General features: G+C 39.4%; 1 protein-coding gene across 1 annotated transcript; it reads right to left on the reverse strand.

The window, feature by feature from the left end:
• Positions 1–65: 65 nt before the first annotated feature.
• Positions 66–25,860, reverse strand: LOC117394687 (ganglioside-induced differentiation-associated protein 1-like 1). Its single transcript, XM_033993179.3, has 6 exons — positions 25,132–25,860; positions 18,899–19,091; positions 15,373–15,546; positions 6,418–6,512; positions 5,108–5,222; positions 66–4,846 (listed from the first exon to the last, which is right to left on the reverse strand). The coding sequence occupies exons 1-6, from the start codon at positions 25,309–25,311 to the stop codon at positions 4,503–4,505; spliced, it is 1,101 nt and encodes a 366-aa protein (XP_033849070.3). The 5' UTR covers positions 25,312–25,860; the 3' UTR covers positions 66–4,502.
• Between the last annotated feature and the right edge of the window lie 1,540 nt (positions 25,861–27,400).

The raw sequence follows: 27,400 nt of genomic DNA on the forward strand, positions 1-27,400 counted from the left end.
TATATATATATATATATATAAAATATAATTATAGGTTATGAAACCATTTATATTTTAGTTCACACTCCATTAAAATCGGTACATAATTGCTTAAGCTTTTGTAAAAATGTTGTTTTATTGAAGTGATTAAAAATACAGAACAAACTGATTACAACAATCGTGAGCTGTCTTCATTTCCTTTTGAAATGCCTGTGGCATGTTGTGTTTTTTAAATATATATTTTAATTGTTTACTTGGCATTAAACTAGTTTTGATAACGGGCTGATTGTACAAACATGTTCTCTATAACATAACCTGACAGGCTTTTCTATACAAAATTCTAACCTAACTGTAACAATGATGATTTATAAAATAATAAAACAGTGTATATTTATTGTACAAATTAAACATGGTTCAGGACTTGCTGTTTTGTATAGGATCATGGTATTCAGGTGTAACAGGGATGAGTATGTTATGTTAAGATATCACTAAGACTGTGGGTGTTAGCCAGTTAATTGTTTAGGGTGCGGTCGCTTGAATACTGCCAGTATTGTAGCAGTATTTTTTTTTAGTTTAATTTTAAACAAGAACAGCTACAAGGGTTACACGATTATGCGATTTTTCTTGCACTGGTTTATTTATTTATTTTATTAGTTTGACCTGTGGCAGTAATGTAATTAATATTTGACACTACAGTTAAGTTTGAGTCATTTTAATGACTAGTCAATGATCAAATGCGCTTTATATTGGTTCAGTGGTTTTGAAAGCCTAAGAAAATGAATGAAATCTTCAAAATGTAGGTAGTCTTGTATATTTAAAGCCTTCATACTGTGTGTGATAGAATATATACCATCCTAGCATAAATGTGAATGAAAATGATTTTGCATACAATTCTTTACTGTGCTTTGCTTTACTGTGAAGGCCATTTTCCACCTTCTGCACAAAAGATACTACAGTATCTGTCCTATGGGGAGAAAAAAAAAACAATTGTTATTGCAATTGTATTTTGTCCTCTGGGTGGTGCAATTTTAAAACCTACTGTGTTGTATACCACAAAAAGTAGCATCACACTATAAGACGTTTTATTGAAGCTGTGCACTGAAGTAGATGTTCATGACCATTGTAGTTTGAAGAGCTGTCTTGTTTTGCAGAACCCTTAGAGTAAGCTGCTTAAAGCAGCTAGCAGCCTAACCAACTGTGCCACCCTGCACCTTCTGCATTAATTATGCAGGGCATAGACTGAGGAATGTAGGGCACATAACCCTCCCCCTGGAATCCAAACGCATGCATCACAGTCCAGACATATTTAGCAAACCTACAAAGCAAATGAAATGCTTTATTGTTTTGTGTCAACAGAATTGTATAACTTCCGTTTCTTTTAGTACAGTGGAAGAACGCGAGATACATCATTAGTATGGCATGGTCGATCTAACAAGAACATTTGAAATAAACTGTTAGGGGATCAAGAAATGCAGTTTAAGTAATGCAGCTATAAACAGCATCAAAAGTGAATGCAAAGCTTTATTCAGAAGATACTAATGGCATTGTGACTCTGGCTTGTGGTTGGATCTAGTAACCCCAGGGACAGTTACGCAGCTTAACAAAACGACAGTTATTACAAGGTCATTGCATCGGAGAATACTCATTTATCACATCAGAAATAGCTTTTAAATATACTCACTCTTTCTGAAGACACCAGCACTGAGTTTACAGAAAGACTGGCCCCAGATAACTAATTATATTGAGTGACTCAAACCGAAAACAAAATAAAATTGGGCATAGATATAGATATTAGTATATTAAATTCATTTACTGGCAAGCTGTTTTCAAGATATAGGTTAGGGCCTTATTCATGAAGCTTTGCAAGTATTTACATTGAAATCGTGTGGATTTTATTGCACGCTAATGCTTAATGAATAAGGACCATAGATTTACTATAACCAATCACAAGCCAGAAATAAGTTAGTCGTAACGAGTTTGATTCTCATACTCGGAAGAACCAAGTTTCGTCACGATTGGATGATCACATCTTAAACTGCAAGTGGGACATCCCTGTGTGAGACAAATCAATGCATGCCATTATAGCATCAAACTGCATATGAAACACATATTTCTGTAAATCCCTGTACATGGAATAACACAAACCCAAGTCCAATTGAAGTTTTTATTATTATTATTATTATTATTATTATTATTATTATTATTATTATTATTACTATTATTATTATTATTATTATTATTATTGATGGCAACTTAATAAAGTAAGGCTTATGAACAAACATCATTAAAAAAGCACCATAAATACATGCATATTTATAAATATAAAAATAAAAAAATACAAATTAAAAAAATACATATATTGTAGCCATATTAACAAACAACTAGTATTTTATGTTTGTTAGCAAATTCAATGCCATTATTTTTTCTTCTGAATTTTGGTATGTTTGTGATCATCTACGTATTCGGTAGACTACACTATTCTTGGGTTGGCAGAAACAATACATCAATACTTAAACAGTTGTTAATAATAGATGTGGCACAGATATTCGCAAAGGTAGAATTAATGTACATTAACAGATTCTCTCTCCACTTTCTCCTGTCTGAAAATACACTTGCTATCTGTGCCATATGTATAAGCCTTGCAAAATAAAAAAAAAAATAAGAAAACAACGTTCTTGTTTATTTGCATGCAAAAGAAAACATGAATTTAGCAACGCAGCATTGACTATAGAATTACTTCTGATTGCAATGCATTTGTATTATTACTTTCAAACAAAATCATGATTGTGATACCGTTATAATGCTGAAGAACTATTCAGCTATTACCAGCAATAGTAACACAATGGATATGGAACAAATGTGTCACTGATATTGTACCACCATCCTATTGTTATACCATTGCTATGTCAAAATGTATTGCCACATGTGGTGCAATACTGCTAATGGCTCTTACCATTGTAGCTGCCTGTGTGCTTGCATTGCCCCTAGGTACAGAAACATTGCTTGTAATTGCACTGTCACGGCTGTATTGCCAATTAAGATAATTCTGTTTATAGCATGCAATAATGGGTGTTATACACATGTCTAAGCACTTGAATCACTAGATCCAAGTGCTTAGACATGTGTGCACAGTATGAAACAAGATGTTAAATAGCTAGCCCCTCATTTGCTACCATTGTCAGGCTCCATGAACCTAACAATGCTCTGAGCAAGAAGACGTGTACGTTGAGTCACAATATCTGACAATAAGCTACAAGTCACGTGTCACAATGTCAGTTCTATTTCTGTTATGGGGGAGTAGCGGTGGCATTCCATGTGAAATACGCTCTCCAGCTCCTACCGTCTCTGCTACAGGAGATACCCCACACACATCCTGGAACCCTTTTTTCCATCACAATGAGGTTTATGTATCATCAACCACAATTGGACACACTTCAGAATTTGGTCCACTTGAGCTAGAATGAAACATGTGCCCATCACATGAAAAATCATTACCTGTCTTCAACTTTAGCAATGTCTGGAGCATTAACAAGCTTTAAAGGTGCTGGCATCAGTTTTTAATGCCCAACCAGCACAAGTACCCATTCAGGATTTAAAATTCAGTTTCATTGATGTATTTTCATCTTGAACATTTAAACCAGTTAGTAGCCAGCTTTCTTGGAAAGCTAAGGAGTAAGCAAAGTCAAGGCAGCGTACTTCAGTTCTGTCATAGTGGTTCTTTTAGGCCTTGCAGTACCTACAGAATTCTAGCAGCCTGCATTGCCTTTGCTATACGTTGCTTCTTGGTAATAGTTTTTTCATGATGACCCTATTCTGATGCATGATCGTTGAATTAAACCGAAACCTTGCTCTCACAAACGCTGAGGTTATATTTGGGTCTTGACGTACCTAACCTTAAGGAGATTTTACAATAGCAGAAGTAACGATGACATTGTTTAATAGGTCGTTTTGACATTTATGCCACCAAATATTGGACACTGCTGGTAAAAACCGTGCTGACTGTCACCAGGACTAAGTGACCAAGGAATCATTTTCAAAATCAGTGACATTATCAGTAACTTAATACCTAGCCTTTTCTGTTAGATCTCAAAAGCATTCAAGCACTGACTGTTAAAACACAACCCTTCTGTAAGGGCTCATTTTCTTCTTTTTTTAATTATAAACAATTTCATCGCTGCTTTATACCTAGTTGTTCTTGCATTTCTTTTTAGATAGCTATGAAATAAAAAACTAATCTTGCAGAAAAAATATTGCGTAAAGTAAAACGGAAAAAACAACATTTGTTTATTTATATGATAAAATCTAAATAAAAATAAATCAATAAATAAATAAATCAACAATAAATATAAGGCAAGTATTTTCCGATAACAATGTGCTGTTGATATTTCAGTGTCATGGAATGTATGTGTTCCCAGGTACGTATTAATATTATTTAATTTTCATTTTTTAGTCAAACATCATTACAGTTATTAGGCTAAACCGTCACACAGTACACAGACACCAAACAGAACACAAAGTGTTCCCTACATGTATTTCTTTTTTAAATACCAATAGGCAAAATATCCCATCCCGCCGAGGGAACCCATTAGAAACGAGGCGCCAAAGAATGACGGGGGCTTTCTCTTTACCATTCGAAATGCGTTTGGTAAAACTGCAGAGAGAAGCGTGGTGTGGATGTCTCCCAGGACCTTCCGAAAGGCGAAGCGTTTCAGAACGCGCTCAAAGAAAGATTGCAAATTGGGCCGGCTTCCATCCTCCCAGTATTTTTTTGACAGTCCCAGGAATTTGAGGCGGTGTAAAGTGGCCCCCAGTGAGATATCAGCTAAGGTGAAATCAGGTCCACACAGCCACAGCTCACACTTCTGACCTGGAGGCGTTGATAAATAAATCAAAAATAGATGTCAAGATGAGACGGATGAACAAGGTGAGGCAACCATGTAAGGATGACTTAGTATTTATTTATATATATATATAAGACAACACCCCCACACCCAGGCGCGCTGCATTTACTGTCCCAGTACCTGCTGGAGGCTAGTGTATCTGCATATGCACCTGGCTGATGTGATGATATCATTTGCCCTGCTCTTTGAATCATGCCACCTCGTACCCCAGGCAATCGGTTACCAACCTTCATATTCCAACTTCCTCTTCTCCAGCTCAGCCTCCACTTGATCCAACACCATCCCAAGTTCACTGAGGATTTTCTTCAGGTAGGTCACATTGTCATGGTCCAGAATCTTGGCCTAGGCACAATAAGTAGCATGAGCTGACCCACGAGGTGGTCTATTCAAAACATCTACAGCTACGGCACAAAAGCTTTGCATCGCCCTATCAAATGAACTAATTTTGCTATATAAAGTTGAATGAAACCTACTGAATAATGTTACGTCAACATATTGAATTACACACCGCTTCGAAGTTTTCCATATATTTAACGAAAAACTGACAAAAATTAAAAAATGTGACATTTTGAAATCTAACATGAAATACTGTACTACCATTATGGTTTCTGGTAGACTTTTGCAATATAATTCTGTAGTTTCTTTGATTACAATGGTAAATTAAATATCTAATTTTTTTTAAAATTATGTTTCAATCCTAAAATTCTAGGTGATGCAAAACTTTTGGCCAGAGCTGTATATGTAGAAATGGGGATTTTATCCTGATTATCCCTGAACAATCAAAAGTCTCTCTCTTGTAATATGAGCTCTTGTTCTGATTGCACACAAACAGAAAACGAGAATCTTGTTACCTGTAAATGTAATGCCGTTCTATAACCAGCAGGAGCAAAACATTATCCACTTAACAATTACTCTCAAATAACATGCTATGAGAGTGTTTTATTTGTGCTAAAAGAGACCAGAAAGAACAGAAAGAAGCAGAGCTGAGAAATAACCACTGTCCTTACATTGTCCAGGCACTTTCATCAGAGTACTGGCTTAAGCTGTCAGGTTTGCAGTAAATTAGTCACCCACATATGCTTCTCTCTAGATGAATAGCATTGCTCTATGTGGACACAGTGCATTGTGGGATTAGCAGCTCCGCTGTGCATCAGATGGTTTACCAGCCCCAGGTGATAGTCAAGCAGACACATGCTGGCTGCTTAATGTTGAGATCAAGCCCCTTTATAGCATGTTTGTTTATACACTAATCACATCCAGATGGTGAGAAGTAGCATTACAAAATACAGACACTTTCTCCACTCCCCACGTGCTAAACAAGTTGTATTTCATTTGGGTGGTGCAGATCATTTGCAATGCTCGGCCGCCAACGTCTGCTTCCACAATGTGCAGGAATTCATTTCTCAGAGAGCTGCAAAGTGTTAGCAGGTGATGTGGTGTTGTTGAATCACAGGTGTACTTCAGGTTAGGGTAGCAACATTCGATCAATTATATGAGTAACAATGTCCAGTGGGTGGATTTTGAATAGATTTATTACCATGAGTTTTTTCTGCTTTGATAGATATGGCTCTGTCAGCTGAGGTTCCTCGTGGTCCAGTTTCATCAGTTCTGAGGCAGCGTTGGCCAAGTGTCCTGCATAGAGACAAACAGCACAGCTCTTTACATTTCTGTGGAAGGTATATTGACCCTTTATCCTGGATACCCCATTGTAGCATTGTAGCTTTGCTGTACCCATCAGTTGTAGTGGATTACTACTTTTTTTCAGTGCTTTTATGTACAGACAGATGGCCGGATAGCAGTCTCAAAAGATGCTGATACTTTCAACAATAACTTGTGATAAGGAATGTCCTAAACAAGTTTTTATTACAATTCGATAAGCATTATATATATATATATATATATATATATATATATATATATATATATATATATATGCACTACCGGTCAAAAGTTTTAGAACACCCCCATTTTTCCAGTTTTTATTGAAATTTAAGCAGTTCAAGTCCAGTGAATAACCTGAAATGGTACAAAGGTAAGCGGTAAACTGCCAGAGGTTAAAAAAAAAAAGTTTAGGTTACCAAAAACTGAAAAATAATGTACATTTCAGAGTTATACAAAAAGGCCTTTTTCAGGGAACAAGTAATGGGTTAACAACTTACAGCTGTTCTGCAGCTATGGAAGTAAATTCAGCCTTGAAAGTTGATGCTAACAATTCCTACAGGTGTCCCAACTTTTGTTGATTACTTACAAACCCTCTGTCTGTATAAAAGCAGTGTTGGAAAAGACTGTGTTACTACACCCTCTTAAGCATTATTTGGACAGTACTGTACTGCAGGAAGTAGTATATTGCTCTCATAATGGCGAGAAAAAGGCAATTAACAAAGGAAGACAGACAGACCATTATAACTAGGGACCTACCTAAATCGCAATTTCGCGGAAATCGTGAAATTGAGGGGTCACCGCGAAATTCACCTCTTAGGGGCCAATGCATACAAACAAGTACGGAGAGGAAAAAAAAAGAAAACTTGTTTAAATGAACAACTGCACAACGCAAGTGATGCAAACTACGTGTCTTCCTTCTGTAGATAGCCCTTTTTTATTCCTTCGCCGTCCCGTGTGCATTGCACTTAAGCAAAAAACAAACAAACAAAAAATGTCCACAAGTAACTTAGAAAATAAATTCTCCAAAGCAGTTAATGTTCTTGTTTACTATTCAAATGACAAAGTTTTAATCAGCCTATCAGTGAGTCTTTACTGCTTTTATGTGACCTGTACTGTGCAGGAGGGGGCGGGACAAAGTTGGTGCTGCATTGTACCAGGTGAGTGGCTAAATTGATTAGCAGTTGATTTTGCTATTTGATTGGTTTCCACACAGTTTAGTTGGTTCTTTTGCCAAGCAGGTGTAACATTTAATCAAGCAGCTTATCTCTGCGCCAGCAAGAAGCGCCAGCAAACCGAAGAGCCTCAACAAAAGAGCCGGGAGTCTAGCTGTGGGAGTCTACAGGTAACCAGCGTCTGAAGCAAGATAGCTTATCTCGGCGCCAGCAAGAAGCGCCAGCAAACCGAAGAGCCTCAAAAAAAGAGCCGGGAGTCTAGCTGTGGGAGTCCAGCAAGGGGAGGCCTGCGCTGAGACGCTGTTCGACTAGATCCGAACCTAACGGGGCTCTAGAAGAAGCTATCTACTAGTCAGGTCTGTACCCTCCACCCCACTGCTCCTACTGTGCCTTTTGTCCTGCCTGTCCTGCTATGACTGTTTCTCACATCCCTGTTCTGTCCTCCCGTCCTCGTCCTCTGCCCTCCCTCCACTACTGCTGCTCCAACCCCTCTAACCTCATTTCTCTGCCTCTCCCCCCCTCCCGCACACTCTCTGGTGCACTCTGGAACTGTAACTTCTGCTAACAAAGCTGATTTCATATCTGCCTTTGCCTCCCACCTCTCGCTCGATTTCCTTGCTCTCACTGAAACCTGGCTGTCCCCTGATAACACTGTTACTCCTGCTGCCCTGTCCTCTCTCTACGTCCTGTCCCATACCCCGCGTCTCACTGGACGGGGAGGTGGGACGGGTCTTCTCCTCTCTCCCTCCTTACTCTTTTCTGTCCCCTCCGATCTCTCCTCACTCTCTGTCAATACCTTTGAATTTCATGCAGTCCAACTAACCTCTCCCTGTCAACTCCTGCTCATTGTTCTGTATCGCCCCCCCTGGGCCTCTCACTCACTTTCTGGATGAACTCGACTATCTACTCTCCTCCCTCCCCTCTCTGTCTACCCCGACTGTCCTGTTGGGTGGCTTCAACATCCATCTCTCCAACCCCAGCCACTCTGCTGGATTCCTCCCTCTCCTCCACTCCTTCGACTTCTGTCTCTCTCCGTCCCCCTCCTACCCACAAAGCTGGCCGTCAACTGGACCTCACCTTCTCCAGGGCCTGCTGCCCCTCCACCCTCTCTGTCACCCCCCTGGATCTCTCTGATCACTATTTCATCTCTTTTTCTCTGTCTCTCCCCCCTCTCCCTGCTCCTCCTACCCCCACTGTCACCTCTCGCCGTAACCTCCGATCTCTCTCCCCCTCTGTCCTTGCCACCACTGCTCTCTCTCACCTCCCTCCTATCGACTCCTTTTCACAACTCTCCGTAGACTCTGCTACCTCCACCCTCTTCTCCTCACTCACCTCCTCCCTTGACTCCCTCTGTCCCCTCACCTCCCGACCTGCTCGCCCCTCCCCTCCCCATCCCTGGCTCTCCTCGGCGCTCCGCTCGGCAAGAATCGCACTGCGATCTGCTGAAAAGAAATGCAGGAGAACCAAACTCCCTGCTGCCCTAGACCTTTACCGCACTCTCCTCTCCTCCTTCTCCTCTACTCTCTCCTCTGCTAAATGTGCTTATTTCCAATCTGTAATCCAAGCCTCCACTAACAACCCACGTAAACTATTCTCTACCTTCTCCTCCCTCCTAAACCCTACCCCCCTCCTCCTCCCTCCTCTATCTCCCCTGATGACTTCGCCTCCTTCTTCTCTTCTAAAATCTCAGATATCCGCAAACTCTTTAACACCTCTCCCTCCCCCGCACCCCCTCCTGCTCCAACCCCTACACCCACTACATCCCCTACTAACTCGCCCTCCTTCTCCACTGAAACCGCCCTCCTGTCTGTCACCAACTCACTAAAGTGTGCCCGAGCTGCCTCTCTCTCCTCTGTCCTAATTCTCCTCGACCTCTCTGCTGCCTTTGACACTGTTGATCACTCTATTCTACTATCATCTCTCGCTGACCTGGGGATCTCTGGCACTGCTCTGGCCTGGTTCTCCTCCTACCTCTCCAACCGCACTTACCAGGTAACCTGGCGTGGAGCAACCTCCACACCTCACCCTCTCTTAACTGGAGTCCCAGTCTTGGGTCCTCTCCTATTCTCTCTCTACACCCGCTCCCTGGGCCCCCTCATCGCATCCTATGGTTTCTCATACCATTTCTATGCTGATGATGCTCAGATTTTCCTCTCCTTCCCCACCTCTGACTCCACCATCTCCTCCCGTATCTCTACCTGTCTGTCTGCTATTTCCTCCTGGATGCACTCGCATCACCTCAAACTCAACCTCTCTAAATCTAACCTCCTTTTCTTTCCCTCCTCCTCCCCCTCCTCTGATCTCTCTATCTCTGTTCCTCTGGAATCTACCACACTCTCTCCCTCTTCCTCCGCTAAGAACCTCGGAGTCACCCTGGACCCCTGCCTCTCTTATTCCCAGCACATCTCCACTCGGCACGCACTTGCCGATTCTTCCTGAGCAACATCCGAAGAATCCGACCCTTCCTCACCAACTACGCTACCCAGCTCCTGGTCCAGGCCCTGGTACTCTCCCACCTAGACTACTGCAACTCCCTCCTGGCTGGCCTCCCTGCGTCCGCCACACGTCCGCTCCAGCTCATCCAGAACTCTGCTGCCCGCCTGGTGTTCTCTCTGCCTCGCTTCGCCCACGCTACTCCACTACTCCGCTCACTCCACTGGCTCCCGATCACCGCTCGCATCCAGTTCAAGACTCTTGTACTAGCCTACAGATGCCTTGACCAGACTGCACCCAGCTACCTCCAGACCCTCATCTCTCCCTACACCCCCACTCGACCTCTCCGCTCCGCCTGCACTAGAAGACTGGCTCTACCTCCGCTACGTTCCCCTGCCTCCAGAGCCCGCTCCTTCTCCACCCTTGCTCCGCAGTGGTGGAATGACCTTCCTACAGATGTCAGGACTGCCCAGTCCCTGACCACATTCCGGTGCCTCCTTAAGACTCACCTCTTCAAACAGCACCTGTAGAACTCCTCTGTTTGTATCCTGGGACACTATCACCCTTCATTTGAATGTACTTTATTTTGCTCTTATCTGCCCCCTATTTTACTGCATTTAATCCTGTACTTCAGAATACTGTAATCTGCCAAGTGTTTAACCTGTAGTATTTTGTATTTAATCATATCCTGATGTAACTATCACTATTATCTGCTGTATTATTGAATTGTGGTTTGTCACACTTGTACTTTGCTTGAACAAAAGTTATTGTATTTACTGCTCTTATTGTATTACTTGTATTGTAACACTTAATGTATTTGCTTACGATTGTAAGTCGCCCTGGATAAGGGCGTCTGCTAAAAAATAAATAATAATAATAATAATAATTTTGATTTAGGTTGCTAAAATCTAGTTTTCAGCATTGGAGGTAAAATAGTAGAAATGGACGACAAAGAAAGCAAAGTATATTTCGGCTGATGATCGTTTCAAGATATTTCCCAAATAAACTACATGCAGACTGAGGTAATTGTTTTCCATATCTTAATGTGTATTTGGAGAAAATACGATCGATCGCTATTTAGCTTCAGAATCACACATTAAACAAAAGGCTACTACAGAGGCTTCTGAACAGAACGTAAAATAAACAGCTTTCAGAAACCAAACTGGAGAGTCAGCCCAGACAAGAAGTATTCCTGTCTGCAAGTTAAATCAGTACTAAAACGATCCAGCACAGCCACCTCGCTTCAACCTGCTGCTTACAGTTGGAATTTTAGACCCGAATAGCCACGTCTTCTTTGTTTTGGTACTAATAAAATAAATTATTGGATGGGACAAATAACATGACAACGAACGTGCTGCATACATTGACTTTATTAAGTATTCCAGATGCCCGCCCTTGTGTAACCGAGTTTTTGGGCTGTTTCTAATCGATTTCCACATCTGTATAACTTGGCAAAGCTTTGCCTTAACTTCCAACCAATTCAGTGGATGCAGACGTGCAATCTCAATGTATGGGCAAGTCAACTGCAGGGGGATGCTGCATACTCGCCTTTAACAAATGACAGCACTCTGTTTTAGTAAGGAAGCAAGTACCACTATTTTTAGGCTTTATAGCGTGCTGAAATACTGTCTACTTAGGTTTATTTAATGTTTAAACATATCGGCGAAATGTCCGCGAAATCCTAATTTTATTCCGCAACATACCCGTGAAAAATATGTAAATTTACCGCGATTTAAGTAGACCCCTAATTATAACCCTTAAAAGTGTAGGTCTTTCCTTTAGAGAAATTGCAAAGAAAGCCAAGGTGTCAGTGAGTACAGTTTCCTACACCATCAAAAGGCACTTAGAAACTGGAGGAAACTCTGACAGGAAGAGGTCTGGCAGACCCAAAGCCACAACAGAATCAGAAGAGAAGTTTCTGAGAGTCAACAGCTTGCGTGATAGGCGGCTCACAGGACAACAGCTTCAAGCACAGCTTAACACTGGTCGAAGTAAGCAAGTCTCAGTTTCAACTGTGAAGAGAAGACTTCGAGCTGCAGGTTTGACAGGTCGAGTGGCAGTAAGAAAGCCATTGCTAAGATGGCAAAATAAGAAAAAGGCTTGCCTGGGCCATGAAGCACCGCCAGTGGACTACTGAAGACTGGAAGAAGGTCTTATGGACCGATGAATCAAAATTTGAAATCTTCGGTTCATCACGCAGGGTTTTTGTACGCCGTCGAGTAGGCGAAAGGATGGTTCCTCGGTGTGTGACACCAACTGTCAAACATGGAGGAGGAAGCGTGATGGTCTGGGGCTCTTTTGCTGGATCCAGAGTCGGCGACTTGCACAGAGTGAGTGGCACCCTGAACCAAAACTGCTACCACAGCATTTTGCAGCGCCATGCAATACCCTCTGGTATACTCCTAGTTGGTCAGGGGTTCATCCTACAGCAAGATAATGATCCAAAACATACCTCCAGGCTATGTCAGAACTACCTTAGAAGAAAAGAACAAGACAGTAGGCTTCAAATCATGGAATGGCCAGCACAGTCTCCAGACTTAAACCCCATCGAGCTGGTTTGGGATGAACTGGACAGAACGGTGAAAGCAAAGCAACCTATAAGTGCAACACATTTGTGGGAACTTCTGCAACAGTGTTGGGAAGAACTTTCCGAACAATATTTGATTTCCATTGTAGAAAGAATGCCACGAGTGTGTTCGGCTGTTATATCTGCAAAAGGTGGCTACTTTGATGAGTCAAAAATTTAGATTAAATTTTGTTAAACAAAACGATTCCATGATTTCTGTTTTATCTCCAATTGTTTATTTGTTCTATGCTTTAATTTCAGAGTACAGTAGTGTGTGTGTGTATATGTATATATATATATATATATATATATATATATATATATATATATAAATATGCAAGTGTGTAGTATGTACGATAAAAAGCCTTTCAAGTATCAATTTTGGCAGAGCAGGTAAGAACTCTAATGCCAGCACATTTGTATGATGCCAAAAGTCCACTCATACATTACTATAATGCATTTCTTGCAACATGCTACTCTTTCAAAGCTTCCTTTCTGGTGTCTTGCCCTATCTGTCACCGTGTGTACTGTGTTGACAGCAGAAGTTGCATGCAATTAAGCTAAAACCATTACACAGCAATTTCCCAAAGGCTGAACAAAAATCAATGTTATGTTTTAGTGTACAAGGGATTAGTGAGTGGGTGTCCTTCTGTGCTCAAACTTTGAAAATGCAAGTGTATTGGTGTGAAACAGTCTGTAATAGAGAACCACTGTACCAATACACCAGCAGATCAACTGAGATTCGCCACGCTCCTTTTATATCATTGTTGAATATCTTTTAAGAAGATTTATTTTAAAGAGTTTAACATTGCAACCCAAGTTAATTCTTTTCACTTCTCGTTTTACTTGAAAAAATAAATAAATAAATAAATGCATGCAAAATAAATAAAATCCAGTCAACTCCAGTGCTTGACCACTGCTTGAACTCGATTTCCTATAACTTTCCTGAATTTAAATACAAAATCATTTTGTGAGCACATATTTTTGACTACTGGTGTTGCGTGTTGCATTTTTAATGCAATGAACTACAGGTGTCAGCATCCCAATAAGCAAGTTAAAATCACTGACCCTCGCGATTGTCCAGAAATGATTTGATTGGGCTATTTGATTACATAGACACGTTTCTGTGCCTTGAGCTTGTGATGTGATTGCTTCACGAACCCACTGAAAACGTTCTCCCAGGGGGTCCCAACCCCCACTTTAAGAACCCCTGAAGCTAAACATCCAATCAGATACTGAGCATGCTGCAGATCTTTACTGTCTCAGAACTCTTAGTAGCTCTGCCTCGGTCTTTTGAGTGACTGAGAGCCCCCAGTGTGCTGTCTGTACCTTGGCAGGCTATGCTATTGGAATACTTAATCTTGCATCATCTGTGCTTAAAGAAACTGCCCATGTACTGTTCCGGATGGTGCAATGGTTTATATACAGTATGTACTGTCTAGTTATCATTATCTTCTTGATTTCTGCTACCACCTAACAAAGATCTTGACCTTTGTTTGCCTGAATGGATGTATTGATCTGATTGTTATTTTCTCTATTAAAGTTATGGTGGTTATTAATATTCATAAACAAAGAGGTCAGTCACAGACTTGCACAGCACAAACCTTCATAACCTGACCCCTAGCCAGTACAGTAACAAGCTGCTGTCATTTAAACCTCCAAAGATCTCGTTCCTAGAGGCTGTACAATAATTTTTCATAATACATTGTATATTTTCACCCTATGAAAAGTACCTATTACAACATCAGGGCTTTATACATCCAATTCACTTAGATGGAAACAAAAGACTAAAGTTTACCAGTATTCACACATTCACCATAAGGTAAGAAAGTGAATAATAATGTTACAAATTGCTAAAACACATGCTAATGTTTATTAACACAGTTCTTTGTCTGATTTAGGTTTAAAAGATGTTTGCCTCCTTCTCCCTGCATTTCTGCTTTGTGTTGTGTTTAGGTTTCATCTTCATTAGATCAATACCCTGTCACATTTCCGTTTGCAGAGCACACTGGAGAGCTCTCTGCATAGAGTGACATTGCTTCCCAAACAGGACTTTTCCTTAATTAAATTTTCAATTAATGTAATTTGAATATGTTATGGAAGAAATCTGATCCAAGAAACTAAGGTTGTGTTCAAACTCAGCAGGCGATGAATTGAGGTAAATGTAATTTAGCAAACCGATTCACAAGCTGCTGGCACTAATGGACCGATTCTTAGAAATTACATTTAGCTTCCTGGGGTAACCATATTTACAGTATCACAATTTGATAAGGTGTTCTCTAGATATGTAAATATGTAAGTGAGGGGAATGCATGGACGCCACCACTAGATCCCTGTCGCTGGGGACATGCAGCCCCTGTAGGGCATCATGATTGGATCCCTGTCGCTGGGGACATGCAGCCCCTGTAGGGCATCATGAATGGTAAGTAATACACCTGAATAAGAAATTCCACTTCAAAACTGCCAATTTTCTTTGAAGTCTCTTAATGTGAAACCAGAAGCACTAATGGCTGTATAAATCATATTAACCTTGTCTGCTGTGCACAGTAGTTTTGCACTAATCAGCCACAAAGCCATAAACCAGAGCCTGCAGTTGATCCTGTATTATCCTATACACAGCAATAGTATGTGAGCCCCGAAAGGAGCTAGCATCACTTACTACGTATTTCAGCGGTGGCGTACTTTGGGATCATGGAGTCGGTGGTTAGCTCTGGATGAAGGATGCAGCCGTGGGTATAGGCGTCCATTGGCAAACCATCTAGAAGCTCTCGGTACTGCTGCACTCTGGCATAAAGAGGAGTCCCAGATTCAGGTATCAGCTGAGCCACATTCTCTACAACACAAACCCGTGGGAATGTTATGGTACACAAACTTGACACAAGTAACATTTACTAGCATGCAGTATTTTAAAATATGGTACTGCACAATATATCAAGACATTTTAACATCAATAATGAGGACCATTCTGATCTCAAAATAGAAATAGATATGAGATGTATGGGTCAAGTTATATTAAAGAACTATGATATCAAACAGGCATTGCCACAGTAGCTACATCTATTCTACAATAGCGCCAAAAAAACAAAAAAAACAACATAGCAAAAATACGTTGACCTAATGTTACTTTTCAAAAGTCCTGAATATTTTTGATATGCATACTCTTTTGTCACAGCATAGAATTGTGGGTAAAAAAACATTAACTTGGGAATTGATCTGTCAAATTTTAACCACTGAAATGTCCAGGAACATACAATTGAAATTTTGTGGACAGCACCATTCCATCCACAAACTGGCCACGGATTTCCAAGTATTCAAGTGGAATGCAATCCATATTCATTTTAGCCATTATTTTTAGGTGTCACTAAAAATTAATCTTCTTCCCTCCACAGAGGTTTCCTTCCCAAATTCATGTGTGATCTGAAGAAAATTTAACACTCCATTATCATTCCACATTTCAAACGGTAGATTAAAACTACTAGCAATTCATTTAAGATGCCTCAAGGTACCTGCTTTTAGGAGCTCTTTCCTCTTGAAATGTTTTTGAAATGAGCAGCAGCTAAATGCAATGGGAAGTTTCAGATGGCTCACCCCCCATCCACCATGTTTACTGCAGTGCTGCTTGTTCTGCATTCACAAGAGAGTGTTCGGACTCGGATTATGGTTTTGACAACAGCAACAAATGTCAGGTTTAGAAGATATCAATTATTTCAGGAGCAGCCGCCAGCTTTTTAAAAAGAGCACTAAGAAGATACACACTTTGAAACCTTTTGTTAATAAGGCAAGCCTTAATATTTTGACATGGGCCTGGGCCCATTCTGATATAATTATCGACCAGCGTTGGAGTGTACAGAACACTACTACTGCTCTGAAATTGATTTCTCATCACGTAAGGGATAAACAACATTTCTAATTCAGCTAATGCTCATTTAAAATGCCATTGATTGTCCACCACTTCTTGGCAATTAAACCGGGTTAATCGTATATATGTGACTGATTCCTTGACAAATCCACAGTTGTTTTAAAAATGTACAGTTTGAATTAGACAATGAATACTTTTAAAAGGACCAAATGATAACATCGTACACATTTGAAGTATTGTTTTGCAAGTGATGTGTGACACATACATTTCCTCATACTGTTGTAGTAATGATAACATTTTACAGAAATGTAAAAACCTGCTGGATTCGCTCAGAAAGGCACAGGCCTGATCAGGTAACGCATTTGTTAAACAACCCAAGGGGTCTGTGGTTCTATCCCCATCACCTACAGTAACTGTTAAAGGGACCCATGTTTCTCTCATACACAAAAAGCAATTTTTTGGTTTAACAAATGAGTTGATCAAGATCAGCATGTTTAAATGAAAATCAGATTCCAGTCATGAGGAATTCCAGACACATTTCAAATAGGACATGCAGAATATTCTGTCCAGATTAAAATACACCAATTACAAAATAAATTACAGCTTGCATAATACAGCATTGGAAAAAATATGTAGGGAATAGAGTTGATATCAAATGCAGACAGGATCTGTGTAGCCCAATATTCTACAAGACCTTGCCATCCTTTGCTACATTTATTAATGGTATTTCACATACATCATTTAAAGATTACTGTCCTTTGGATCGTCTAGCACTCGTAAGATCAATGTGGCCTTGAGCTGACATATCGACTCTGGCATTGCCAATAGTTAAAATTTGAAAAAAGAAAATCTGCATACATCATTACCCTTCAAAGTTATATTCCGTTTGTGTCGTTCTTCATTTGAAAGGCATCCCTGTTCAACTACCACATTCAAGCAGTCAAATCAATTGTAAAAATAAAATAAAAACAGTAGTCTACAATTAGTTTCCCAGTGGAAGTGTACTATTATTTATTAAAAACGATCATGCCTTAACATACATTGCCTCAAATTAAAATTGCTTTTCCTACCTCTTAGGATAGGATATAGAGGTCATGTTGTCATGAACATCAGATTAAAAAAAAAAAAGTATATTCCATCTGTTTTCAATATACAGTGTTTTCACAATTCACCGAAACCTCTACGCTTATAACCTCCATTAGGTAGAGCACCCCCCTGTGGAATGTAAAAACAAGTGCTATTGATGGTTAACTACCAGCATATTGTATACAGTTTTAAACATGTAAAAATAAACAGCCTAATGTCATATTGTCATTCAGAAACTCTGTATGGCTGTTCATTTCACTTTATCTTTTACTGGTGTTTAATTATCAAACAGGTTCAAGTCATTTTTGCTCCTGTGGACCACCAGTAGCACCCACTGGTCTAAACTAGTACTGTATCACTAATGTACTGTACAGTACCCCCAGAAAGTGAATTCCAAGCTGGTGTAGAATTACACAAACCCTGTGCTCCTGAAGGGTTTCTTCCAGGGATTTGGGTTAATTAAATACATATGCTGAGCGGAATACCAAATGATGTAATTATAAATTACAGTTTAGGACAGGCTTAATCATTGAGAAGAGAAGAGGTTAGCATATAACAGCTGGTGGTATAAACCTACAAGAAATATTCATGCAATGCACTTGCTATAATAATACTATTGGGTGGACTAAAACTGATTTTAGAAAACTGTTGCTATTCATTTAAACACCATAGGATAACTTGACCAAACCTTGACAGTTGACAACCCCTAATTTAAAGTGTTTTTTAGCTAGCTGAAGTCATTTCCTAGACAGGTCTGAATCGTAAAGTTTTGAAAAAACATATTTTGCACCATTTTTTTTTTAACACGATATCTGGTACTGCACTAGATTAAAGAAGCTGTTTGCAAGCCTTGTTTTCAGGTTATCTTGCACTTCCTTGGTTATTTCATCCAGAGAGTGAAATTGTCCCCACCCCTTGAACACTTTTTCCTGTCATTAACTTTCCACCTGCTTCCCCTTTTGACTGACATGCTTTGCAGCAAGTAACATGCTTGACCCCAAAGTCAGTGCCGAGGTGAAACAGCCAAGGAAGTGGAACAGTAACAGACTTCCTGAGAGCAAGACTTCAGCCTTGTGCAGTACCAGACATCATGTGTTTCTTTCAAAACTTCACCTTTGAGACCTCAGGATGGGCTGGATTTAGGGAATCATTTTTCAACAGTTCTGCTCTTTCTTTTCTTAGTTTAACACAAACTGCAAAAAATAAATAAAAAAGACTGTGTTATGTTGAATTTAAATACCTCCCACAAAGTTTTTCTCTAAGTAATCAATAATCTGGTTGTAGTCACTGACAATGGTGTCGCCGTGGATGAAGACCGGTACCTCTTCCCCCAGATTGAGCCTCATAAACCAGGGCTCTTTGTGCTCTGTCAGAGGCAGGCTGACATCCCGCTCATCACACACCAAGCCCTTTTCATTAATAACCAGACGGACCTGCAACGACAAAGGCAACAGCATTTTAAATGGATACCATCACCAGTAAAACATAAATACGACCAGCTGCCTACCTTTACTCGCTTTCTCATTCCCCACCCTCCACGTTCAGGTCTAACTATACAGAGGGAAGGGTCCCAAGTATGTAGCATTGAGAGATCTGCTGACTCCAGTCCACTGTGATGCCTTACTGTTACACCAAAAAAAAAAAAAATCCTTGTCCATTTACCCTAGTTTGCATTGTGTTATGAAAACAAAACCATTTTAATAGGGGTTGACAAAATATGTACACACATCCTGCTATGATACACCCAATCAGTCATCAACACAATGAAATTGTAGCTAATTTTACAGCATTGTAACTCATTTTACAGTTTAACTTCTTGTAACAGGCGCCCATACAAAAAAAAGTCCTATTTCCCCACTTTTATATTCCCAAATGATTCTGTTTTGGTGTCCAGCCAGGATTTTATATACCCCATTACCAGCCTTCAAAGACTGTAACGCTGTGCTGAATACATTGACCTATTTGGTTCTTAGTTGTCTCATGCTTTCTCAATATTGAGTACTAATGATCATTCACTGTCAATCTGTCAGCTGCAATGGTTCTTCCTTAATGGTTCTTCCTTAACACAGCCTATTTTGAACAAGTGCAAATGTGATACATTTCTTAGAGGAATAAAACAACTAATTGCATAAAACTAATATGAAACAACAAACTCTAGTGGTAGTCTGGACCAGTTCATTATTGTTCAGAGCGGTTTCTTGCCAGTTAAAATTAAAATCATTTTATTCCACTCATTTGTCTTTTCTTTTCACTTGTTTCAAAATTGGGCTCACTGTCACCCGGATTACAATTTTCCACTTTTAATAAGATATACACAGTATCCAACAGACTACACATTTACTAGATGACTTTTGTTGGGATAACGTAGTGAAATGAAGCTGTAATTAGCACCTGTTAAATGTTATTCACGTCTTTGATACAAAACTAGATAGAACACACTAAGGTGCACAGTTACACAGTTCATGTCTAGTGTTATAAAAAAAGGATAACTGCATATTTTCTTTTAGAAAATAATACTATTTGTGGGAATCTGCCAATGAGTGTTGTCCATTGAAACACTGATGCTGGGTTCAGCGCCCACTTGTCTGTTATTCAAGAGAACTGTAAAATCCTTCCTACACAGGTGCAACAGAAAACTTGAATCAGCTGGCTGTGCAAACCAAGAAATAAAGGAATCATTTTCCACTGACCTCCTGCCAATCTGAACTGCATTTGTAGTCACAGCATGATTTAAAGCGCATTTGCTTTATTAATCCATCCTCCTTTTTCAACCCCATCACCTCAAAACTACACTTCTGCCCATATCAATCAGGCAAAAACACAGACCTGCCATGCAGCTCAGAAAACCTGCAGCTAGGCTATGCAGTACTAAGATTCCGTACAGTAGATCATGAGCAGGGTCCTCCTTGAAACCCATTTCAACAGAACCAGCCATAAAACTGCCAAGATTCCTCAGATGCACACAAAATCTGTTCTATGTCTTTCTTTTCTAAGTACAATCAGGACTAGGTTTCAAATGCAATGCCACGGTTCCAATCCCCCTGAGCTCTGTATCATAAGTCAGAGCATAGTTACTTCCACTGTGCCTGCAATCAAGCAGCTTCTCGCTAATATTAAGACAGGTCTTCTTCATACTGTTGATTTTACAAAATAACAAACACCACACTGTAGGAACACTTACAAGTATTAAAGTGAATCCTTGACTTTTAGCTTTTTTCAAGCGGAGACTGGGGAAGCAGTTTTTTTTTTTTTTAATTAGTTTGTATCTTGTCATGCTAAGATTATTCTTGTCATGCTTGGAACCCTCTCCATTTGTCAAACACCTGTCTATTCCGTATCTCTGGGCTACTGTTTAAGTAATTCGACACACATTGCATTTTACCACCTGCGCAGCCTTGCAAACATTCATTCTCATTTGGACTTTGACAGAGTTGCTATCCAGTCTTGTGTTTAGACTTGAAGTTCAAGGGGCTTTCTCAGCTTACCGAGACCTCAGCTGCATGTCTTCTACAAGAACTAAAATATTTGCTCACATTACCACCCTCAATACTTCCTATCAAACACATTTCTTTTTTTCTGAATACTTTAACAGTCTTGTGCTGTGCATGTTATTACTGGAAGAACTCTTGAAGGTGCATTCCATCCCCACAATCTTCTGTTTGTCAGTATACTACATCACTATCCCTTTTTCAAAGGCCCTGGCTTTCCTTATTCACAAATGATGCATATTGGCGCTGGAAATTACACAACACTAGAGAAAGCTATGAAATATGACTCAAGCTTTACTTTCAAATGGAGGACAGGGAAGGACAGTTCCTTTATGTTAAACTGGATTGAAATCAAAACCAGATCAAGCAGGGAAAATGCACATGTCTTCAACTGAACAAACTACTAGGCAGGTAAGTGCAGTGGCGTTCATTTCATCTTTTAAACATATATGGCTAGATTCACAAAGCTATTTACTCTAAATCATCATTAGCACAATACCTATCTGAAAGAAAGAAAAAAAACAGCATTACAATTCTCAAACCAATCAGAATCAACTTAAGACTATTAACAAGTTCCTAAGTTAAAACTTTGGGTTGTTTATATCTGATTAGGTAACTTTATTGGGTGTGTTTCTCCTTTCTGGAAATGATGTGCTAATGAAGATCTGAAGAGTAAATGGCTTTGTGTTGGTATTTAAGGTCACAATTAATTATGGACTGCCTTATCAAAAGTACAATTAGGTAGTTCAAGATTAGCTCTACTAAGGGTTTGTGAAAACAGACACAGATAATAATACATTCTCCAATTAAATCCAGCTATGTTTTACCCAGTCAAATTGTTTTAGAGCATTTTACAGTACCTGGGAATCCACCTGGACTGCATCAAAAAAATGAAGGTATTTAATTACACAAGGATCTGTACTGACTTTAACTGTTCTTGATTTAGGGCATTCTTTGCGAACATTAAAATTCCACCCATCTCCCATAGTGATTCTACAACGACATCTCTTGAAAATGAGTAAGACAAGATTATTATTTTCCTAAAGAGACAGGCTGGTATACGTGCTCAATTATCCTCTACCTGTCTGCCAATAAAAGGGCTTCCTTCAACGACACAGGCATTGAGAATCAATGCCCCAGTGACAGGGCAGAGGCTGGGTGTTAACAGGCAACCATGCCCACTGCAAGCAAGCATCTTTACCACTATACAAAAAAGCCCAATCACCCTATTGCCTAACTGCCCTAAATGTGTGCAGGCCAATCTACAAATCCACCACAGGTGTCGCTTTTTTTTTTTTGGAGCATTGACAGCCTATAAGGATTTATATAAAGAAAGCATCATTCAAGCACCTTCAAAAGTCACACTATCATAACCTGCTTCTAAGTACTGACGATGGACACCACACAGTTTATGTAAAAGCTTATGTAAGATGGTTGTCCCTGTTCGAATCTGATAACAGATTTGATTAGCTGTGCAAAAGAAATCTAAGGGGGTTTCCGGTGGCAGACATGCTCCTGTCGGCTCCCAAAAACTTATAGCAAGAAAATCTTCGGGTCCCAACCAAATCCTTTGGCACACATTGCGTGTGTGCAACTATTCTGCAGCCCTGGGAAGGCTACGGAAAAATAAAATGCAGCCAACCATAAATATAAATAGCAAATTAAAGTGATTAAAGGCATCGTCCTAACACAGTGGTATTTCACAAACTCTAAGCTCAAATCTGCCATAAACAGAAGTGAACAAAATGTAGAAGTGACAGATGTACAGTATCAGACAGACATTAAATTCGCCTGACAGGTTAAACCCATTTCGCTTTGCAAGAGCAGAGACTGCTAAATCTTCTGAAATCATATTGTTTTAGAAACCTTTGATTTTAAAAGCCCACAGGGATAGGAACTACCTCTGCATTGGTTTCATACTCAGGTTACTAATGCTAAATTACATTCATGTTGTACCACAACTAAAGACCAATCCATACTTAAAGATGCAGCACAGTAACTGCCTTCTTGTTAAAACAATTATTTGTTTATTTTTAAAAGTATTAAGGAAGGATTGCAGTTGTTAGTTTACATTCCAAGCTGAAAACATGCGTTTCCTGAAAATGTTACCTAGGTATAACATTAACATTTAGAAAAAAAGGGAGCTACAGCACAGCTTAGAGAGAGCATGCATAACCTCCCATTGCTGCATGTTGTAGCAGGGACATGCATTTTTGGGTCACGGAAGACTCCAATGGAGGGGGAAACATATGTGTACGCAACTGAAACTACATAACTACTGTAGTACTTTAAAGATCACAATGCAAAGTCAATGAGATCTGGTTTCTTATTAAGCGCAGAGCACAGGTGGGTAAACTCTGTTAGAATCCATTAATCCATGCAACATTATTATGGGGCACTGCAACAGTGACACAGCCCTTAACACAGCAGCAGATACAAAGACAATGGTAGCACAAGGGCAGCTACAGATTTTAGGTTCTGATTTTTGGGTTTGATCTTTCCTATTCAATTATAAAATGTAGATTATAATATACTTGATTTACAAAAGCTACACAGCATTAATTAAGAGATCTGTCAGGGATCTGTCAATGGTATGAGCCTTGGATTATAGTAGCACAGTGGTATGAACCTACACACACTGGTAATCCGTTGCAGTAACATGTTGGCACCACTGTGCTGCTGTATCAGAACCTCTGTGCAAAAGGTCTTCCCAATCTGTTTTGCTGGTGCTGCTAATGATTTGTAAATTTATGCTCTGGTATTCAGTAAGGATAATGCCTCTGATAGAATACAGTAAATCCTTATCCAGTTGTACTTGTGGCCTTCTGGCAGAATTACATCTGCAAGACTTGGCAGGAATCCTTCAGCAAGCTTTTCAATGCTACTGTACATTGGTTTTACAGTATGCAAGATGACCCTCAACACTGAATTAAACATTGACAGAAAAAACAAAGTTCAGTGGACAACTCATCTTGAATATGTTTTGTTTTCTGAGCTATATCAAAAGGTTGAAGATATAATGTATAACATCCTACAGCTGCAAGTAACAGCAGTACCACTGTCCCCACGGAATGACGTAATGGCAAGCTAGCAAGGTTGCAGGGTGCATAGGTCCATATGCAAACAAACTGTCATCATATCAAACAGAGGTGGCTAAAATATGGAACAATGAAGGAAACACACACCAAGGAACTGAACCTGGTTATGGGGCACTGCCACTTTAAGGGTGGGCCTATATTTTGTATAACTGCACTATCCTATAGGCTGCATCTCCTGTGTTTTTGTCTTGTCAGTCTGTGCAAATACAACCACATTATGTGAAAATTCTTATGTAAAGACAGTTATAATAAGAACATTTGAAACTCATTTACCACACAAAAGCATGCATTCCTACTGCATAATATAAAGTCACATTTGGGATTTTTTTTTTTTGCAAAAAAAGTCACATTTAGTGATTTAATATGTTCATATATTCAAATATATTTAGCAAAGGAAACTAAACAATAATGATCTCCTATTGACGTGCAATTTATTCAGATCATATACAATGCCATATTCTTTTGTTTGCTTTCCACTTTCGTTTAAATATGAATTATTTATAAGGTGTGTCATATTTTAGGAGCACCTCCAACTGAAATTCAAGGGCGTGCAAATTCAGGATTACAAATAAAAGGTGAAAAAAGCAGTCTTTAAAAAGAAATACATTACACCCATTAAATCCTTGAAATGCTGTTGCAATAACGGAAACACTGGTATTGACCACGACCCTGCAACTACATTTGTATACACCTGCTGGAATAGATATATGTACGCATTTATTAAATGACTACTGCATCGTGATTGTAACAGGAACCCATCACCTGCACTAATAATACACAATTATATATACATATATATATATAATATTGATATATACAAACACACGCCAAAATTAAATGTGTACAAACTGGAGTAACAAAGCCATGCATTTCACACAAGAATGTACCTTTTGTGAGCTAAAAGATTGCGTCCAGTGATACAAAACGAGCCTGTCTTTTGAAATGGGTTTGCAGTCTATTGCTGGTTCTTGACTTCCCTCCTCGTCTGCGGTTTTCCCGTCTTCGTCTATGGCAGAAATTGGCCACCAGCTACAGTTAGTGGGGGTTACATTATTGGAGGACGCCATGACAGAGTGTTACAGGGAGAGAAAGCGGGCGAGCAGGAAGAAAACTCAGCACCACGAGCAAAGCATCATCACTACAGCACACCAGCGCGATCTTACCACCCCACACAGAAGAAAGCAGTAGGGCAGGAATTAAAAACAGGGCGGTGTGTACTGCTGACGTCCTCAACGTTCAACAACCTTACGTTATACCACCGTGAAAAGAGCACAAGGTAACTTAAAACGTCATGGAAAATATACATATAGATCAATATAATGTGGTATGTGTGCTACATCACAGCAAAGTGATACGCTGAATAGCATTAGAACAGCATCATGGTAGGTCGGAGAACAAGGTCACGCAACGCTGGTTCTTCATCTTTAGAGCTGGTAGCTGTTCAAGTTAACCGGTCATGGGGGCGCAAATAAAAATAAATTAAATGCATAGACTACCCACTAAGTCTGTATCTGGAGATACCACAAACATGCACACACAAATAGAGCACAATTGCCATGACAACTTCCTTTCTCCCACCCTGCACTGAACACAAATGGTACCCAGAGAGCTGAAGCTTTGTTCAGGCATCCCTGGAATCATACCCTGCTGGTGCTCGAGCTCAGTGCCGGTAATTCCAACATTGACTTTCTGCGCTGTATAAGGGGGACCCAACAGGGGTGGGGCTTCAAAGCAACCATACCTTATCAGTGATCTGCCTTGGGTTGGTGGTCTATGGTAACACGCAAAGTACACTGTTTTATACAAATAATATATAAAATGCTTAAATGCAGACATAAATGAAAGCTTCAAATTGCATTTGTTTGTTCCATCTTTCTCTTGCCCTTTAATGGTGTTTGTAATTGTTTTGAGAGGTTCTGGGCTCTGTTGCCCCTATAGTATGTTGTTATAATCTTTTACTGTGGTTTCATCGCGACCCATCGCCTTTGTATTCCTGTATCCCTCACAAGAAAATGCCGTCTAATAAACTAGTTAAGTATATCAATACACATTCATGTAAACCAAATGTTTAGGGATTACAAAACAAAAACAAACATATTTTTGGTATTTTCTTTGTTTGCTTCTAAACAATACAAATAAACACTAAGATGCATAACGTATTTTTAATTTTTAAATATTTAGTGGTTTAACAGTATAAACATGCAATGGAATTCGGCATATGTTTCTTTAGCGAAAATAAACATATTTAATCACAGCAATAAACAGAACAAATCCCCTGTCCCAATACGGGCTGCGCTGCCTAGGCACTACATGTTTTTAAAGGCAGTTGCTGTATAGGACCCAATGGTCTTTCAAATGTTAATTTAGACCCTGTCTTACTGACTATTTTCCACATAGGTGATTTGTGCTTTCTAAATTGACCACATTGGTGATTTATTGAAACAGTTCAAAGTTGCTGTTTGCTTTGTAGCTTAAGGGTGCTGTGCCCCATTGGCGCTTGTTAAGCACTTCATGTACCCTAAATCAGCAGGAAGTGACCCTTTAACACAAGGAGAAACTAAAATAACAGATCAACTTTATTCAATATAAGTTTTCAGATACATCCTCTTCTTACCATTAGAGGGTGCCATTGAGTTAAACCTCTGATCCAGGTCAGAAAAAACAGGCCGCTATAAAATATTCATTAACTTTGGTTGATTAATATTGTTTACAATGCTCTTTTGGTAAGTATACAAACTTGTTTTTATTATTTTGCAGAACCTAATAACATTCCATTTAGTGAGGTATCACACTTTCTATATTTAAACTTTCAAATGTTCCTGTTACTATTAAATTACATTTGTTTTCATATTATAAGTCCCTTTAAATTGAATATTTAATTTAAAACGTTTTCAATACAACCATCTTTGCTAACTGTGTGCAGTAGGCTAAACGATGAGACATATTTTTAACAAGCTTGCTTGACAAGTATCTGAATGATAACAATAATAACAGATATGAAAGGTCTGTATACTGCAAGTAAAGCTAATTGACTTTTAACCGATAAACAACATATTTAGCAAGAAGAAATTCATTCCAAGTGGCTTCATATTACATTTTCATATTGTTTACTGTCCCTTTACCTTTGTATGATGTTTGCAATTATTCTGAGCGATT

Source organism: Acipenser ruthenus, chromosome 18 (genome assembly GCF_902713425.1).
Source record: "Acipenser ruthenus chromosome 18, fAciRut3.2 maternal haplotype, whole genome shotgun sequence".
In the NCBI taxonomy this organism is placed as follows: Eukaryota; Metazoa; Chordata; class Actinopteri; order Acipenseriformes; family Acipenseridae; genus Acipenser; species Acipenser ruthenus.